At 42.0% G+C, this 20,127-nt stretch overlaps 1 protein-coding gene across 25 annotated transcripts in view; it reads right to left on the bottom strand.

Annotated features, from left to right (window-relative positions):
- Window positions 1-1,134: 1,134 nt before the first annotated feature.
- The window catches only part of ZNF462 (zinc finger protein 462), a 166,080-nt gene continuing 147,087 nt past the window's right edge, over window positions 1,135-20,127 (bottom strand). For 24 of the 25 annotated variants that reach the window (XM_087957538.1, XM_087957533.1, XM_087957528.1 and 21 more), the window contains 4 exons: window positions 15,157-15,380; window positions 12,532-12,664; window positions 7,057-7,171; window positions 1,135-4,137 (listed from right to left, as the gene is read on the bottom strand). In XM_087957538.1, coding sequence (XP_087813664.1) covers window positions 3,906-4,137; window positions 7,057-7,171; window positions 12,532-12,664; window positions 15,157-15,380 — 704 coding nt within the window. In that variant the 3' untranslated portion in view covers window positions 1,135-3,905. Of the gene's footprint in view, window positions 4,138-7,056; window positions 7,172-11,375; window positions 12,419-12,531; window positions 12,665-15,156; window positions 15,381-20,127 lie in introns of those variants that run through there. The other variant, XM_087957536.1, reaches the window with a different exon arrangement.

Below are 20,127 nucleotides of genomic sequence, written 5' to 3'. Positions count from 1 at the left end.
CAGTTAGAATGCAGTATTGCAGGCTACTTCTGCTAACTGCCAATTGCCAGCAGTTCGATAGTTCAAATCTCACCAGGCTCAAGGTTGACTCAGACTTCCATCCTTCCGAGGTGGGTAAAGCGAGGATCCAGATTGTTGGGGCCAATATGTGGACTCTGTAAACCGCTTAGAGGGGGCTGTGAAGCACTGTGAAGCAGTATATAAGTCTACGCGCTATTGCTATTGTGTGCTATCCTTCCCTGCCCACCCTACCCCCTAAGTGTTATTAGATGACATTAGAGGTGAAGTTTGAACAGCAATGCCATTTTTGTTTGAGAAGACTACTGGAACCTACATCTATCGGTATTTGCTAGGTTTACACCATATCTCTTTTTCTTATTAGGAATATTAGTTTTCACTAACCTAGATGACTGACCTCTGGGAAGAACTATGTAACTATTATCATTGTTAGCTAAATGAGTTTCAAGGGGCATGATTATTCAGCGGTGAAGACGCTGAACTTGTCAGCTGGAAAGCAGACAGCCCAGATTTGCAACCCGAGTGTCATGTGACAGGTGAGCTCCTATTACTCACCTCAGCTCCTGCCAACCTAGAAGTTCGAAAGCATGGAAATGAGAGTAAATAAATAGGCACCACTTTGGCAGGAAAGGATACCGTGTTCTATATTTCCATTCTGGCCACATGACAGAAAACGTCTCTCAGACAACCCAGGATCTCTTGGTTGAGAATCTGAGATGAGCACCGTCCCCAAGTCGCGGTCATGTCTGGACAGAGGAAAACCTTTAAACCTTAAAATGAGTTCCAAACCTGCCGAGTTTAATGGAAGATCTGGTGATGTCTCTTGAAGAAACCAATGCGTTGAACCCTGTAGGATTAGCTTCAAATTAAGAATTTTCACAAGACCAAAACAAAAAACAAAAACATTGACAAACTTCTAAAAAAATGTTAAAAATAATCCAACCAAACTATTCATTGGGGAAAAAAATTAGCCAGGTCTGATAATGATTAAAAAAATACTTGCTTTTCACTGCTGATAACCATGACATCAAATGAAAGGGCCAATATTTCAGGTTAAAACAAGACAAAAAAAAAGGCAGAACATTTCTGAACTTGAGAGAACCATACGCACACTTCTGTTTGAAAATTTTTTATTCGTTTTCTTTTGCCTTAAAAAAGTTATCAGTGCAACATTTCAGAACATCCACGCCTCACCCACCAAACACTGAGCAGTAGTTAATTTTAATTAGGAAATACTGAGTTCTGAAGCCAGTGGGTTATCATTTTGCTATTTATTTCCTTCTCTCAAACTCTGAAAAAAGTCCTCTGTATAAATTAAACAAATAAAAAAAAGGATGTTACTCTCAATCCTAGGTCATCATTACAGCCAACAGAATCGTAATAATGCATCTAAAATGTGTGTCCACAATATATCAAGGGATACATTTGGGAGGGGGGAAAAAACACAAGGAAAAAAAATATGACATTCTAGACTTGTTAAAAAGGATAATGGTCCCATATATTTATTAACAGGTTAGCAAAAAATAAACCAAAAAAAAAACAAAAACAAAAAACAAAAAAATCCAATGGATTACAATATTTACATGTTATTCGAAAAATAAAGTAGTGATAAAAGCATGTCACAATCATTTCTTTTTTTTTTCTTTTTCATTTTTGGTAACCATTACAAACATCCAATCCAGGTATGGAACTGTTTAAATACAATTGATATGAGGCCAATTAAAAAGAAAACATTCAGACACAAAATGTTTATTTATACTTCTCCTTCCAATGTGTTCGTCGCATGACTTTCCCTCCCCCACCAAATAATTAAAAAAAAGGGGGGGGGAACCAAAAAAACAACCCCAAAACAAAACTGAAAGCCCACCCTCACAAACTTAAATCTGCAAAATTCAAAACATCATGCTTTTTTCAAGTAGCACTTCTTCCACAAATGTAATGGCAGCCGTTTTTTTTCCTTTTCACCTCTTTTACACCATCCATTTGAGAATTTTTGTGTGGATATTGGCTTCTCGGCAGCTTCATCCCTTCCCCTTCCCTCAAAGGTAAAAAAAATAATAATAATAAAAAGGAAAAGAAAAAAGGGAGAAAAAAGGAAAAAGAAAAGAAAAGCAACCCAAAGAGACACATGCATTTCTAAAACTAGATTTCACTCAAGTACTTTCTACTTTTGGAAAGTAACCCCATTTATCAGACCATTCTTCCCTGGGCCTGGACCTTCTGCTTCAGGTTCATGCAAGATATCCCAACATTTTTACATGGAAAAAGGAACTCAAAAACACAACTTCTATTCCTGTTTAGGCTCTGCTGTTCCCCCTCATGTGAAGAATGCGAGGTGGCGCAATGATTTTTCTCCCTCCTTGAAGTCCATAAAATGTAGATCTCTAGGCTCCTAATATTGCAAAACTGGGTTACCTGAACTTTAGAACTATGTGGTTATCGATTCCCTCCCCCTCCGACCCTCCTTGTACCAAAACGAGACACCACACTAAAAAAAAAAAAAAAAGGCAACCATTCTTAAGTAACCAAAATAATAACCAGTGAAAAATGTTCAATTGGACGAGCAACAGAATGATTCTGAGGACTCTTGGGTGGGTCCACAATCTGCATAGCTGTGCTGTAAGTTTGGTTCTTTAGTTAAAAGGGTTTTTTTGTTTTTGAGTTTCTTTAAAAAAGTTACCTTCTTTGATATCTCCACATGTTTAAAACTAAATAATAATCATCATCATCATCTATTCACAAGAACTACTTCTCCTTCCCAGCCCTATCTCATTGGATGAGAGAGCAAAGGAGAAATGCGTGGTGGGGACATTACTTTACATGGAAAAAAAATTAATTGTGCTGTATTGTAATCCCTCAGGCTGAGCCAACGTAGACATGGGGCAAACAAGAACGGCACAGAGTCAATCACATGAGTCTTAAAAAAGAAAAAAAACCCAACCAACCAAGCAACCCAACGCCCTAAAATCATAGCTGAACGCTAACAAACAGCTTACCTGGAATAAAAGATGACAAGTCACAGACAGGTATCTAGGAATTCTCTCTTTTTTGTTTTGTTTTTTTACTAAAATAATTAAAAAAATCACAGTATTTTAAGAAATAAACCCCCCACAGGGATTTTTGAGCACAATTTTGTTTTTTTGTGTGTTTTTCTCTTTCTTTTAAAACTTTGTGGTTTTTCTTCCATTCACCATCTTGCCCAGCAGTCTGTCTTTCTATATATATTTAACCACAATGACAACAGGTAGTACTCACAAATGCAGAGATTTGTTTTGTGTGTTTTTTTTTTTTCATTTTTAATTTCCCTTGGTTAATTCTGAGGTACTAGGAAACAGGTGACTGTTTTAAGCCAAAGCAGTCTTTAACTTTCTTTTCTTTTTCTTGGTTTTTTTTTTTTTTTGTCACTCTGGAAAAGCGTAGTATGTATATTAAAACTAGAAAAGAAAAAAAAAAGAGTGCCCCAAAGATGGGCACGGAACTTTTGTCCCCTGCATTCTTCCATCCTTGAGACGCCTCTCTCGCCGAAAGGATCCCGAAGTCTCCAGCGGTGGAGCACAAAGGCAAAATAATGCAAGACACATCTGGGAATTCGATTCTCGCAAGTCCAAAGTTATGACCGTGTTAACTTCCCGTTGTCGAGATCCAGAAGAGTCGTGCGGGTGTCATGGAGCCATGGATCCCACCGTCCTCAATTAAATAAATTTAATCTATATACAGACACACGCCCACGCACGCCCGCACACACCCACACACACCCACACAGGTACCAGTGCTTTGAAAATAGATCATTCAGTCCTAAAAGCAGCTTTGATTCTTCCTTGTCCCCCTGCCCGCCCCCTCCCCATTCATCACTGTTCAAGTAGGTTGTCGGAAATCACACCAGGTGCTCATTCACTTTTGACCTCTGCCATCTCTGGGAGTGATTTATTATCAGCAGCAGCAGCAGTAGCAGCAGCAGCAGCAGTGACACAGATGGCAGCTTCGTTCTGGTGGGGAAAGTCCCCCAGTCTCTTCAGGCTGCTTTCCATTTCTTCTGCCAAGGGTACCTTAACCGTCTCTTCCGCGTTCTCTTTGGCCTGGCTTTCGTCACTGATGACCCGGTTGGTTTCATTCATTGCCCTGGACATGGGAGACAGAGGAAGGTTTTTTTTTTTTAAAAAAAGGTGACAATTTGGGCATCCCAGGGACCTCTCGTCTCTTCTTGCTAGGGCAGAGCCAACATGACTCAGAAAGTTGGAAGAGGAAACCCACACGGGTCTTAGGAATAACTTAGCCAGATCAGATGGCCTCTGAGCCTAGGGATGAGATGGTACCTTTGCACTACAGGTAGTCCTCGAATTACGACCCTAAGGGAGCGCATAATGCCCATTACGGTTGTAACGTTAATGGAACCGCTTTAAACAAAAATGAACTTTAAATGAACCCCGTCCCTCCTCTCCCCATTGCCTTCATTAATCGAATGCACGGGTCGTTAAGTGCTCATGAAATACCTCAGGGATGGGGAAAACCAGTGCAGAAAAGGACCACCTGCCTCTGGCCACCCAAGGCCTCCCCATGACCACTGAGGTATCTCATATTCCTCCCTTCCCATCCCTTAGGGCCACCTCAGTTGCGCACTTATCTTTCTAAGATCGGCAGAGCTCAGGGCTATGTGACAGAAAAATGGCCTTCAGATGCAGGCGAAGTTGTTTTCTTTAGTTCTTGTGTTCTTCGGCCCCCTTTGGAAAAAGCTTGCCCCTCAGACAATGGAGGCCTGCAGGGGTGCAAGATCGCGCCCCTGAATGCTTCCGTCCCCTTTGCAAAAGCTTTTGGCGCAGAGGAGAGAGGCCTGCAGGGGGCGATCTCGCGCATCTGCAGGCTTCTTTCCTCCACATCAAAAAAACTTTTGTAAAGGGGGTGGAAGCCTTCGGGGGGCGCAATCTTGTGCTCCTGCTGGCCTCCGTCGTGCCTCCGTCGTCTGTGCAAAAAGCCTTTTGCAAAGGGGACAGATGGGCATGTAAAACAGCTTTAACCAGTGTCTGAGAAGATGGCCACTTTTCTGCCACGCGGCCCTGAGCTCTGCAGATCTTTGAAAGGTAAGTGAGTGGATCAGAGACAGGGAGGAGCCGGTGGGCTAGCACACATCAGGACCAGTGCCTGTAAGGACCCTGAGGGAGGGGGAGAATAGGCAGGGGGCATGCATCTCTGCGGCTGGTTGTAAGAGTGAATGACTGCCATGGTGCTGCAACATTTGTAACTTCGGGACTGGTTTTGGGGGCAGTGTTGTAACTTTAAACCATTGCTAAGTGAATTGTCATAACTCAAGGACTACCTGTGCAGGGCAAAATAAGGTGGGTGTTGTTTCTTCCAAATGGTTAGCAAGCTCCCCCTTAAATCAGAGGAGAGGTAGAGGAACAAAGGCATCAAGAAGCATCTGTCTTCATGCACTTGCTGACCTCGAGGAGCGTCGGGGACTAAAATATACAGATATTTGGTTCCCAAGGCTTCTGTGATTTTGTTTCCTTTTCCTTTTAATAAGGCTGACAAATTAGACTTTGCGAGATTATGGCCATCTGTGGGACTTAAAAGTAACTGCGCTGAAGAGAACCAATTTGGTATAGTGGGATTAAAATGCCCGCCAAGGCCGGAAACTGGACACTATGAGTCCTAGTCCCACCTGAGGCACAAGGCCAGCTGTGTGACTTTGGGCCAGTTACACTCTCTCCTAGGCCAGGAGAAAATGGCAAACCACTTTTAAAAAATTTTGACGGGAAAACTGCAGGGAGTCTAGGCAGTCACCAGGATCTGATTCAAAGGCAGCATTCTTTATGTGTGTGTGTGTGTATGTTTTCTTATGTTTTCGCGGGTATTTATATATATGGTATTCAGCTTTGTTCGGGTATTTTCCCACGTCATTATAGTTGTGCTTTTAAAGTTGTAGCAACGTTTCGGCAGAATCTCATCTGCCTTCATCAGGCTTCTGTATTGTCTGTGAGTCAGGCTTTCACAACAGTTATGACTCACAGACAAACCCTATACAGAAGCCTGATGATGGCAGATGAGATTCTGCCGAAACGTTGCTACAACTTTAAAAGCACAATTATAATGACGTGGGAAACACCTAAACAAAGCTGAATACCATACATATAAATACCCGCAAAAACTTATACATACATACATACATACATACATACATACATACATACATATATATACATACATATATATACATACATACATAAAGAATGCTGCCTTTGAATCAGAACCTGGTGACTGCCTAGACTCCCTGGGTTCATGGGTTAAGCATAAAATACAATTTGAGAGTTGCTTGCTTTGGGGAGGGGTTGTGTCTGCATGTTGCCAACTACACAGTAGAAACAATTCCATTCTAGAATATAATCCAACTAATGTCCAAGAAACCCTGCCCCCAAATATAGAATACAGTCAAATATCTACTATACTATACAATCCACATTGGGAATTACTATCTAGTTTAATGGATAAGAACATTTGAAAATGTTATCCTCCCAATGAAGGAGGATATTCAAAGGCAGATGAAAATATTATTAAGTCTGTAGGGAGAAATTACAACTTTTGTATCAAGACTGCTGTGTATTTTAGTCCCATTCAAATATTTGATACAGATAAATATGTTAATAATTACATTTTGTGGAAGGAAAAATACACAGGATTTCTTGGTGTGTTATGCTGAGGGTGGCTTTAATTTTTCTAATTTTCAACAATATCACTGTGCTTATATATTAGAGATTCATGTATTAGAAGGAAAATGTTATTGACTATTTACTGTTAGTAAACAGAACACAGTTTTGAAACTACAGTCCAATAACCCAACAAGTTCTTTGTTTTCATTACAGTAAAACCCAAAGCTATATACAGTAAAAATACAGTTTCTTACAGTCAGCATTAATTTATTTTTAGCTGGCTGATAATAAACATGCTTTGTTTGTAGTATTTGCTTCATAATATGCATTATGCCAGCAAAAGGCTCCAGTCTTCCCTTTGCTGGTAGAAGAAGTGGTAGCTTCTGGATCCACTTACATGCCATGTCTCAGTACATGCCGCTCCCATTCGGAACCTTCAGCAAATGTTCGCCCGCAAAATTCACAGGGGAAGCGTTTTTCAGGAGGACCGTTTTCTGAAAACCTCATGTCCCCTTGGAGGAAAAGAAGCACATAGACACGTCTCAATCTTAAGAATAAGCCACAGTTCTCTGAAGGAGGCAGAAGGCAGAAACAGAAAGTAGTCTGAAAGTCCAATAGGAAAAAACACGTCACGAATTTCCCTCCTTGAAAGGACTCGTGAGAATATGGGAATCCGATATCTTTAGAGAGGGACATTTTCATTTGGCAAAGAATGTGAATATCTCGTGCTTCTCTTTGAGACATATATATTCATGAAATGAAATGTCACCCTTTCCCAAACCCAATTAAGCAAAATCTGGATTAGATAGATAGATAGATAGATAGATAGATAGATAGATAGATAGATAGATAGATAGATAGATAGATAGATAGATCTATAGAGTCCAGATTTTGTTTAATGGGAGAGAGGGCAACATTTCATTTCAGGAATAGAACATTTCCGATTTACCAGTCTTGTCTCCCACTTTTTATACAAGTAGTCCTCAACTTACGACCACAATTGAGCCCAAAATTTATGTTTCTACGTGAGAAATTTGTTAAGTCAGTTTGGCCCCATTTTATGACTTTTCTTGCCACAAGTTGTTAAGCGAATCACTGCAGTTGTTAAACAAGTAACGTGGTTCTTAAGTGAATCTGGCTTCCCCATTGATTTTGCTTGCCAGAAGGTCACCAAAGGGGACCCTCGGACACGGCAATGGTCGTAAGTATGAAACAGTGGCCAAGCACCTGAGTTTTGATCACATGATCATGGGGAATGCTGCAAAGGTTGTAACAGTGAAAACTGGTCATGTCACTCTTTTTGCCATTGTAACTGTTGTAATCTGAGGACTACCAATATCTACCGTGGTGCTTAACAGTGTCTGAACCCTTTTAAATTTTCAATATTTCTGCATAAATAGGACCTAAAATGTGACCTATTCTCCACACAAGTCCTAAAAGTAGACACAGAGAACCCAATTAAACAAACACACTTTCATTGACAATAATGACCCAAAGCTATATATTTGCATATGCATCACTTGTACATTACCAATCATACCTGTCTCATTGTTCATTAACCTCACTATCAAAGCTGACACCAGACAGGGCACAGAAAAGCTCAAAGAAATAGTGCAAGATCGGAAGATGTGAAGAGACCTGGACCATAGAATTGCCAAGAGCCAGACTCAACTCAATGGATTTCCTCCTCCTCCTCCTCCTCCTCTTCTTCTTCCTCCTCTTCTTTCTCCTCCTCTTCCTCCCCCTCCCCCTCCTCTTCTTCCTCCTCCTCTTCCTCCCCCTCCTCCTCTTCTTCTTCCTCCTCCTCCTCCTCCTTCTCCTCCTCCTCCTCCTCCTCCAATAGCCTTGAAAATAATTATAGGTTCCAAAGGTATGATTTTACTGCCGCAGCTCAACTACTTTAACTATTGTTAGCTACTTATACTATTATTATAACAATTACTATCATGTTTCCCCCAAATAAGACCCTGTCTTATATTTTTTTTGCCACCAAAAAAGGCACCACGTCTTATTTTCAGGGGGGGATGTCATCCACGGGCTCATCTCAGATGCGCATGTCGCCCCCCAACCCCTTTTTGCTGTCAGAGGCCTACAGGAACTTTTTCTGTGGCCAGCAAGACCCTGAGTTCTGTGATCGGCTGCAAAGGCCTTCAGGAAAGCCTTGCCGGCTGCAGAAGAAATAGGCTGGCAAGGCAGGTGTCAGGGTGTGTGCAAGGCCTGGCTGCAACTGTCCAAAGGTAAGTAGTAGGGCAGCTCCACCCCACCACATCCCCATCCTAGCTTAATTTTCACCCGTGGATCCTGGAGTGGGTGGGGTTTTAATTAGGGCTTATTTTGGGGGGTAGGGCTTATATTAGGTGCATGTGTAAAAATCAAGCTAGGACTTACTTTTGGGGTAGTTCATATTTTGGGGGAAGCGCAGTACTATTGTTAGTAGCTGCCATACTCTATTACTTAACGATTTACTATTCTACTATTTAATTATTGTTAGCTAGTTATATAGTCCCTATATAAAATAACAATCCCAGAGGTTATGGGAGAATTATGGAGGATCTCCTAACTTCTAAGACTGTTATTTTATATAGATACTATCAGTCTCTAACGATAATTCTTTCCACTTGTATGAATTGTTTTGTAAAGTATAAGGCACAGAAGATACAAAAATGCAGAAAATGCCTCCTCTTTGCCTGGTTGACAGCAAATCAAATAAGCCAGCACTACTGGTTACTTGTGAATGAACCTATTGTTATAACAACTGAAGAGTCACTTAACAGAAATATGATTTTTAGAAGTTCATTGGGGCTAAATTTACTTGTTCTAGTGTTCCATGAGCATCTTTTCTTCACTGGAAAGGAAGTAAAAGTTCCTCTGAATACAGAGTAGAATTTGATTCCACTGAACTGGATGGCGATTGTGCCACAGGTCAGTGATAGATCAGAGCCACAGGTTTGCAGCCATATGATCTCCACCTATAGGGAAGGCATTCCTTGTAGAGTAACACTCAGTGAAAGTATTTATTAATCTGAGAATGCCCTGCCAATCAACCCTTCGAGAGTAGACCAGCCAAATACTTCTCACTGATTCTAACGGGGGGAAGCACTAATTATCGGCTTAAGCTTTGGCTGGATGTTGTTCTGCAGAACATAATGGAGCATTCCCAAGACCCTGAAATCACAGTGGACATTCCTCCTGGCTGAAATACGGGAGACCAATGTGAACCAGAGAGCTGTCTGCCAAACAAAAGATGAAATGTTTTCTCACAAAATTAAGACGATTGCCACACAGGCCATTAAAAATAATTACTTGGACTATCTTGCTTGATTTCTTTTCACTGAAAACGAGACAGTACCATCTGCTCTAAGCATTAATTCTGTAGTGGGGATTATCCTGAGTAAAAAGAAGAACAGAATGCCAATGTCTCTCGCTTCCCAGAGTCCTCTCAAAGTATATAATGAAAAACAGTCGGATTTTGCTTCATTTAACTGCTGATCTTTGCTTGCCTCATTTCCACTTCATATTATGCTACGCACACAACTCATGAGCCAACCTAACCCACTTAAAATTTACATCTTTTGCTTTTCTGTGTGATCTCATACATGTACATTGTATGCCCTTCTTTCTCTACAGTTTTGTTTTTTGTGGGGATGGCTGGGAGAAATATTGTCAAATTCTTCCCAAGACTTTTCCAAACACATCGTTGTTGTTGTTTTTTTCAGAGGATACTGGACTGCAACTCTCTGAAATCCAATTTAAACTATCCTCAAACAATTTTTTTTTTTTAAAAAAAAAGACTTCTTGTTCTTTTGAGGTTATACTTTTTTTTAAATTCCCCAAATGTCAATCTATCTGCTTCAGTTTGGGTCCTCCAAGCAAGCAAATTCTTGGAGGGAAAGGCAAAGGCCGTCTATAGTTTTATAGACTTTGCTGTCGAAAGGTAAATCATAGTAGATAAACTCCATCATTTAACAATTTATTTCTCCTAGGGTTCCCCGCAGGTTTCTGAAGGACCCAGTAGTGGAAAATCTTTATAAAATGTCCATAGCTCAAAGCTAGTAAGACAAAGGGGCTTTGTGTTCGAGGGTGCTTTGGTTTTGGTGATCTCCATCTTTTGTTCTGGGTGGGGTTGCCCTACCTCAGGCAGATCCCCTGTGCAATTGGTGGGTCCCTCCTGGATTTGCAGCTTCTATTTGAAGAGCAGGTGGCAGCCATAACTTTGTGTTATGCATCACATAACTGTTCTGGACTGTGAGGTCTTTTTCATAGTCATGCCTTAGTCATCTCCTACTTGGATTACTGCTACGCGCTCTACAACAGGCTGTCCTTGAAGAGTATTCAGAAGTTTTGCCTGGCACAAAATATAGCATCACAGCCAGTTCTGGGTGCCAGTTGATCAGTATACGTGCTACCTCTGCTTTAAGAGCTGTATTGCTATCAGGATGCTTTTGAGTGCAATTCAAGGTATTCTTCAGGCCTTAATGGCTGGGCTGGACCACCTACCAGCTTATCTCTTTCTAGTGGTGTTTACCCATGTTGTGGGATCCAACAGAAAAGGCATATTCCAGGTCCTACCCATGATCTAATGCAAGGGTCTTCAAACTTGTTTGAAGAAGTTTAAGACTTGTGGACTTCAACTTCCAGAATTCCTGAGCTAACATAACTGGAGGAGGAATTCTGGGAGTTGAAGTCCACAAGTCTTAAAGCTGTCAAGTTTGATCTAGTGCCATCTGATTTAGGAGCAAAGCCTTTTCTATCAAGGTGCCCATCCCCAGGAACATGGTTCCCCCACAGACTGAACTTGTCCCAAGCCGGTTGGCTTTTTGCAAGGCATGGAGAACCTGGTTTTGTCGTCAAGACAGAAGATAGAGTGGGCGAACCATTTCATGGTCACAGTTGTGCTAAATCAGTGTTCTCAATTACTATATTGTTTCATGCCATTTCTGCTCTTTTTAAATCTCTATTGCTTTTTGCTACGTTTTTATTAGCTGCCCAGAGTTATGCATATGAGAAGCGGGGGGAACGGGACGGACATATCAAAGAAAGAATGGAATAAAAACTGAGACTTAAGTTTGTGGAGAACAGGTCTATCAACAGCTGTAAGTCAGACAAGCTAAGAATGGAATGTAACAATACAAGGGAGATATTGTTACGGTTAATTATGATTCCCTTATGAACCAGCATATGTGAAATGCCAGCGAATGAGATTGTGGCTTCTCACTCACTGTCTGCCTGCCATTGGGAGGATCAAATTCACAATCAAAGTTCAGTAGTGCAGGAAATGGGCACATTTCAGGTGAAAAGAGGACATAAGTGATAAACAAGCAAGTCCTCAAGACAACGGCCATGCCACCTTGTTTTGCCTTGTTTCTCCCCTTCCCCCCCCCAATAAAAAAAAGTTCACTTGGTATCAACGTAATCTTTATGGTGTTACACAAATACATTTTCCTTCTGGTCATGTGCATGGATTTAAAAATTCTTTAAGAAACCCAATACTTTGGGACAGTGAGTGCTTATGCCCATATCGGCAGTTCCTTTTTGTTGAAAAATTAATACTACGGAGGATCAGACCCATGAGTTAAGCTTCAAAGAGGTTAATGTTTAATTATACTCCTCAAATCTGAGATCTATTTATAAGGAACTGGGGATCTGTTATACCTGGACGGTTGCAAAAAAAGAAACAAACCAAACCCATGGTGATATATTCGTGGAATGATGAACAGACTGTAAAGGTTTCCCGAACAAACTGTCCTTTGAACAGGCTCCTGTTTGGAGGAAAGGCAAGTCAGTTTGTATCTTAACATGACTGGAAGCTTTCAAAATGTTTCTCCCTGGAACTGCTGGACGGAGAATTAAGCAAGACAACCGCAACACTGACCTCTCTCTTCTGTCTCGGGGCTCATCTCCTCATCCTTTTCTTCCTCATCACTGCTGGAGCTCTCCTCTTTTCCTTTCATTTGCTCCAACTGATCTAAGTTAACCCGTCCAACCAGCTCAAAATTGCGACTCACCTTTGGGGAAGAAAACAATACAGCGTATTTGCAAAAAACGGCACTGTGAGTGCTACTCTTTTAAAGTGGCTGCTTGTTTTTCCTGGGTGTAGGACTCTCCTCTAAGGAATGGAGAATCCAAACAACTGTATAGTAGCCAGGTATGGAAACAACAGGTTGAAAACAACTGTGATAACACTACACATGCTTGAAATTCCATAGACCCATACTCTTCTCACTATTCCACAACAGGGAATCTGCTCCATAGGAACAAAGCAAAGAGTTGAATATCTGAAAAGGGTTAAGTAACAGAGACAGATGGTTTCTTCTGGCAAGGCTTACATTTGCCCTTATTTGAAGGAAGATGAAAGTGCTGATGAAAGAAAAGGCAGAGATAAGAGAAACAATGCCCTCTGGAACGATCCGCTCCCAAGATACCATTGGCCTGGACCCTGTTGGCCTTTAGAAAGGCAATTTTTAAAAAAGTGCTTTCTCTTCAGGGTGGGAAAATTGGAGTTCTTGTCTGGAGCAAGATATGAATGCAAGTTTCTGGTTGCCTATTAATCTCTTAGAAGTTAATTGAAATCATTCATCTTGTTTTGATTTGGGACACTATTGTACGCCATCCAGGGTTGCAAAGTTGAGCAGCTCTATACATTCTATAACAGGGGTCCCCAAACTTGGCAACTTTAAAGCTTGTGGACTTCAATCCCCAGAATTCTGGGAGTTGAAGACCACAAGTCTTAAAGTTGCCAAGTTTGAAGACCTCTGTTCTATAAACCCCAGAAAACGCCGCTGATAACTTTCTATAGGGTGGAGCAGGAAGCGGACATATCCATTCTGAACTTCCAAGTCCCAGCACAGTCGAGCAACAGAACATACTGAGAGCTTAATTGGACCTCCCTACATTGATTAATTGGTTGATTAATTAAGGGCTGTGTATAATGACTGGATTCCCAGAGAGGCTTGTTATTTCTCATGCAACCAACACCTCCACCTCTTACAATGTTGCTGGCTCGCCACCCAGTGCAGCCATCATGGGAGGGAATGGTGAAAACCTGGGGCCCTGCACAATACCTTAGAGATACAACTATAGGGCATGGGAACCAAAGATGGAAGCCTTCAATTGACTCACTTCTGGCAGGGGGAAAAAATAAACTTTTTGGACCAGCTTGAGATAATATATACACCATCCTCTTTGTTCCATATATTTAATTGAGCAGAATGTATCACCATTATTAAGGCATCTGATAGGAATAAATATGGTCCTCTGTACAATTAAATTTGCAAGGGGGCCTTTCGCTGCATGCTTCATAACACAACTCAATTTATACAACGTTGTGACTCTTTGGGATGAGACACCTGCTAACAAAACATTGGCAGGACAGCTTGGGCAAGGGTTGGTGAATACAGAACACCTTCCTAATGTCATGTATCATGTTACCATCTGGAATATTGTGTTTCACTTTGCATCTCAATGAGTACACAATTAAACAAATGTGTTCAGAGACCTTTGTTACTGCCTGCTGCTTGCAGCCTATCCCAACAGCCCATCTTCAGTGGCAGAAAGCTTCTGAAAAGAAGAGGTCCAATCTTCTCATCTGATGGATTGTAGCGGGTGAGATTTTAGGCCTGTACCGCCTTTTGCCATTTCTAACCATTTAAAACAGCCCTTTTAGCTAAAGTTCCTGGAAGCTCATCACCTTGAACCAGATGCGAAGCGGTGAAGTCGGTAGCTTGTACTGTTAAACGTAAAGAGTGAAGCTGACACTCAACACAGTCAGCACTGGGATTTGTTTCTTTACACTAGAAACAGGCACGTGGTCAAGTTAAGGCAATGGTTTTCCGTCCATTTTATCACAGCAGCTCAATATAGAAGGGCAGGTGTTTTTTGTTTGTTTGTTTGTTGTGTTTCTGGAGTTGCTGCCTTAAAAGTACTGATAATCAGAAAACAGTGATTGATTTATGCTAATCTATTTTCTGCCACACGCTAACAGCAGGTTTACTGTCTGGGTATAAAGATCCACTTCCAACAGAGAGTAGATTCACTCCCAATTAATATTATTATTATTTTTAGAGAAGTGAAACATTTTCTTGGAGGGGGGCAAAGGCAAAGAGGAAAAGGAGTTCAACAAGCTGTTGAATCAGTTAGCAATGCTACTGGAGTATAAATTCAGAAAACCAAGATGAGGGGCATGGAATGAGGTCTCCACAGTGCAACATTTAATGGCAGGTTATACTTCTTTTGCCTAATAATGATTGATAGATTTTCCTCTTTGCATTTACCTCTAACCCCATTTTAAAGGCCCAGAGCCCAAGGTCTGCACCCTGTGACAAACATCCCCTTAATTATGGAAAAATGTGTTCAATTCATTAGGTGCATGTGGAAAAAAACCGAGTTCCTTTAGAAGAGGCTGGCCAGCTGACATCTCAAGTAAGGTGAGACCCCTCCCTTTTCCTCCCCCCGCCAGGTCAAAAGGCCTGGGCCTCAGCGAGCAGAAACCACCACTCACCTTATGTTCATCGCGAAGGTGAGCATCGAGCTCATCCGTGTGCTTGGTCTCGTAGTAGCAGAGTTGGCATTTGTAAGGTCTCAGCTCATTGTGCTTCTCTATGTGTTGCTGTAGACTCTCATCGCTGGAACAGGTGAAGGTGCACTTGTCACAGCGGAAAACGACTCCCTGTAAATATTTGGACAGCTTGGAACGGCAAACTTCTATGGGAACCACTCGCTCTTCTATTGGGGCGAAAAAGAGATGATAAGGAGAAAGGACCATTAACAAGGAGAGTTATTTCTGCTATTTCTCCAGATGCCCAGGGATGGTCACTTCAGTTTATTTTTCTAGTACAGGTAGTCCTCCACTTACAACCATTCATTTAGGGACCGTTCAAAGTCACAACAGCACCCCCCCCCCAAAAAAAATAGTGACTCATGATCATGTTGCAGCGTCCCGGGTCATGGGATCACCTTTTTGCGACCTTCTAACAAAGCAAAGTCAACAGGGAAGTCAGATTCACTTAATGACCATGTTACTAGCTTAAGAATTGCACTGATTCGCTTAACAACTGTGTCAAGAAAGGTTGTAAAATGGGGCAAAACTCACTTAACTGTCTTCCTTAGCAACAGAAATTTTGGGCTCAGTTGCAGTTGTAAATCAAGCGCTATCTGTGATAAGCCATGGTGGCGCAGTGGTTAGACTGCAATACTGCAGACCGCTTCTGCTGCCTGCCGGCTGCCTGCAATTTGGCAGTTTGAATCTCACCAGGCTCAAGGTTGACTCAGCCTTCCATCCTTCCGAGGTGGGTAAAATGAGGACCCAGATTGTTGGGGGCAATATGCTCACTCTCTGTAAACCGCTTATAGAGGGCTGGAAAGCAGAGAATTGAGACAGAAAATGGGTTATAGGCGGCTATTGCTATTGTCATTAAAATGTCGCATTTTGCCCATTTTTTGTCTCAATTCTCATCAGAGCCATACAAATTAGGAACATGGTTCTAGTTTTGCAAATATGGCCAGACTGTGACCTTGGGAGTAAATTTCACTCAATTCATTCATTATTTTTGAGTGCATACACAGCAGCTTATCCAGTTAGTTACTGAATCATAAAGCCAATTCATTCATGATAGATGGAACAGGTAATGCAAAGGCTGTTCACTTCTTTTTTTGTTCTAGCCATGATTCCCCAAAGACGGTCCTGAAAAATGGGAAGTGTTTTCCAAATGCTGCTCTGGCATATTCCATTTGCCTTAAAAAAAAAAAAAAAAAGGATGGAATGCAACAGGGCAAAGTGGAACAATAAACATATTAACTGGCTACATTGGACTTCAAAATTGTTGTAGGAGGACATTTTTATTTCTATTGGAAGTTACTGCAAGCCTGAACACTATTATTCCTCGACAGAAGGACTTGAAATTGGATGCTAGTGCATAGTAGCTGAATCAGAAATAATAAAATTTGACTTGATTACAATACAGGCAACAGCTTTTCTCCAAAACAGATGCTTGTTTAGCAATGTTAAGACTTTATACTGTCGATTATTGTTGCAATGAGTGGTTGCTGTGGGGCTTTTGCGTTTTTTTTTTTTGACGGCATAAAATGGTGTTCTAATCAAATTTGCCACTTTGTTTTTTGGATCCCATTGGTCTTCGATCAGTCTCTTAATAGCTTTTCTCCCTCTTCTTCTTCACCTGTGTATATTTGCCAACTGAAGACAGCCTTTCAGGGATATGATGAAATGCCTTGTTGTTATTAAGGTGTTTCTCAAAAATCCCCATTGTAGCTATCAAGATTAAGAGCAACTCCTTAGAACGAGCTTCGAAAGAACCAGCACACAGGAAGATCCAGTGATGACCCGGGGCAAGGCACAGAGGCAACACAGTCAGTTGATAGTTTAAAATGCCCCTCTATTGCTTCAACTTTCCCTCAAACGCTCCCATGTTTATGGCTGGTCTCACTCTCTCTCTCTGTCACACACACACATCACAGACACACTCTTCCAGTAGACTCTGGCTGTGAGTAGTCCAGCAAAATGCTGTTAGCACAATAGCTTCAAGGCAAGAAGTCCAGCGGGTCAAGAGAACCAGTCAAGGAATCCAACGAAGCAAAGGAACAAGACTCTAGACATTGGCAACAGCACACCAAACTCCACAAATTCAGTGTGTTAGGCATCCAGAAAGTATCCATGATATCAATCACTCCGAGACATCTCTCTCCAAGGTTGAATTTATTAGAAACAGATCTAGCATGTCAAAGGCAATTTCCCAAGTGAAATTATTTTCGCGCCTTACACAGAATCCACCTTCTCTCCTCCCTTCTCTCCTCCCACTTCTGCACTTCATAAATCACGAGCACCAATTAACTGCCACTGGAATTACTTAATACGACATACAGAATAACCTTGAACTTTTCAATTCCTCCAACTCTCTAAAAGGAAAAAAAAAATGTGGCAGCTGAATTTTAAAGCTGACACAGTGCTTGTTCCAACAAACGCCCCTCCCCACAGTGTCTCCTTAAGTCTCAGTCCCCAGGCGTGCTTTGTAAAGAGGGGCGGAGTCATTAGGTCAGCCTGTGCTGTTCCCGCCTCATCTCCACTCTCCGTGCTCAGGGATCAGGAGGGAGTCTGTCCTTGCTTATTGCCTGAGCTCCATTGCTCATCTCCACTGCCTGCCCTCTCTTCTCCACCCCCCTTCTTGGTCGTCCTGCTCCTGTTCTTCCCTGCTGGCAAGCCATCCCAAACCTGAGGGACCCAGAGCTGCCTCGTACCGCTTCTCCCCGAGTTCCTCCAAAGTCAACGAGACCACCACCCCCTCAACCTTAATCTGCCCTATCTCTGGCTCGTCCTCCTCCACGGACAAGCTCCAACAGGGCCACGACAGACCCTTTGAAACCTACCAACTTCATGCAACACCCAGCAGAACTTTCCTTTCCTTTCTTCTTTCATGGAAGGATTGGGGAGGGGGGAGCAGAGAAAATACACAGCAAATAATTCTTGTGGCCTATTTGCAAGAACATGCATCTGTTTCTAAGGTTCTTGATATAAATAGTAATAATGTGCGTGCAATTCCTAGGTTTAAATAAAGGCATTTCTTACAATGGAAAAAAAAATTGTGTGCTTTAATAAGTTTGAATTGTGCTGCTTCTTTGGAAGAACTAAAGTCTAAACTACTAGAAAAACGATTAAAATTATGGATGTGGCAAGAATGGTTAAGGCACCAGACTACAAAGTGGGAGACTATGAATTCTAGTCACGAAAGGCAGCTGGGTGATCTTGGGCTAGTCACTCTCTCTCTCAGCCCAACTCATCTCCCGGGATTGCTATTGTGGAGAATATAGGAAGAAGTAGTTGTATTAGATATATTCACCCCCCTTGAGTGATTTGTAAAAATAATAAAGGCAAACAAACAAACTCTAAGAAAACCATTGGGATAAAATGTACAAGTAAACAAATAAATAAATACAGGTAGTCCTTGACTTAAGACCACAATTAGAATTGGAAAATTCATCATTAAGTGGTGCAATTGTTAAGCAAGACATCGCATGATCGTGACTTGCAACCTTTCCTTCCTGCTTCCTCATTGGCTTTGCTTGTTGGAAGCTGTCTGGGAAGCCTGCCAGTGGTAATCATGGGAACGTTGCAACAATCATAAGAACTGGCTTTCAACACTGTCGTAACTTCAAATGGTCACTAAACGAACGATTGTAAGTCGAGGACAACCTGTAAAGCAAGCAAGCTACCGTGCATGCCCAGTAGCAAAGAGGAAGAATGATGTTCATCTTTTGAAAGAAGTCAAAGAAATAAGCTATTCCTGGGTCATGTCCAGGGATGGGGATTCAAATTTTTAAAAAATCGGTTCTGTGTGTGTGGCTAGGTGGGCGTGGTCATGTGAATGGGCAGGCGTGGCTTATTTTTTTGCACACACCCCCCCCTCCCGCACTCCATTTTTTTATTTTTTTGCCTCCTGGGCATCAGGGAAGCCTCCTGGGCAAAGCAGTAAGACAGAGAGGGGGATCCCAGCACAGCTGATCGTCGGAACAGCTGATTGTCGGGAGGAGGAAAAAAAAACACCAAATACCTTAAGGAGTGACTGGGCAGGGGAGAATGCAATCATCTGTCGGGCATGCGTGCGATGTCACACATGTGCGATAAGGGCTGACTGGGCGGGGAGGGGAGGGGCCAGCCAGGGGTACGATTTGCTGGTTCTCCAAACTGCGCAGAATTGTAACAACCGGTTCTATAGAACCGGTCCGAACCGGTAGAATCCCACCCCTGGGATTCACAGCCCCAAATAATGCGGAAGTTTATGTTCAGTCAATAGCACTTTATCAACAAATGTCACATCTCAAGGTACCATCTCCTATGGAACCATGGCATCTATGTAGGTTATTAATTATCTGAGAAGTCGCCTACAAGAAAAGCTTAAGCAAAGTAACTGTTAGCTGCCACTTTAAGCTTGCTTGTGCCTCGCTACCATGGTGATAGTCTGCCATGAACACTGAGGAGGATAGTTGGGAGGGAAAAAATGAAAATGAATGCTTAGGGGAAATGAAAGTAACCGCTGTATCTCCCTGAGAAGCTGCCTCAAGGTCACCCGACTGGGAAAAGAAGGCAGCTGCATACCAACTGACCATTCCGAAAACACTTTGCATGAACCTGATTGGCCATGGAGGGGTGGTAAGTGATGGGAGGGAGGGATAAGTTGGACTTAGGGATTTTGGCGCACGATTCTCAGTTCTGGCTATGCATTACTGCACTACATTCGACTTCTAATAAAAGTATACCTTTCTCCAAAAATGGAGCCAAGGATCGGTTCTATTTAGATGTTTAAGTGGTGGTAGGTCTGACAGTAACTGTAATTCAAAAGCCAGATCAAACATTTACTGGGCAGCAGATAAGTACTTGGTTTGCCTTGTCAAAGCACCTCACGTCACGGGTGACCCAAGCACGCATTTCCCCTTTCTTCCCATTAAGAACAGCCTGAGTCAG

The sequence above is a fragment of the Notechis scutatus genome, chromosome 2, assembly GCF_049901735.1.
Source record: "Notechis scutatus isolate UNSWTSFEM ecotype Mainland chromosome 2, rNotScu1.2, whole genome shotgun sequence".
Taxonomy (NCBI): domain Eukaryota; kingdom Metazoa; phylum Chordata; class Lepidosauria; order Squamata; family Elapidae; genus Notechis; species Notechis scutatus.
Note: the sequence above shows the minus strand (reverse complement) of the source record. Positions and strands in the feature narration are given on the sequence as shown.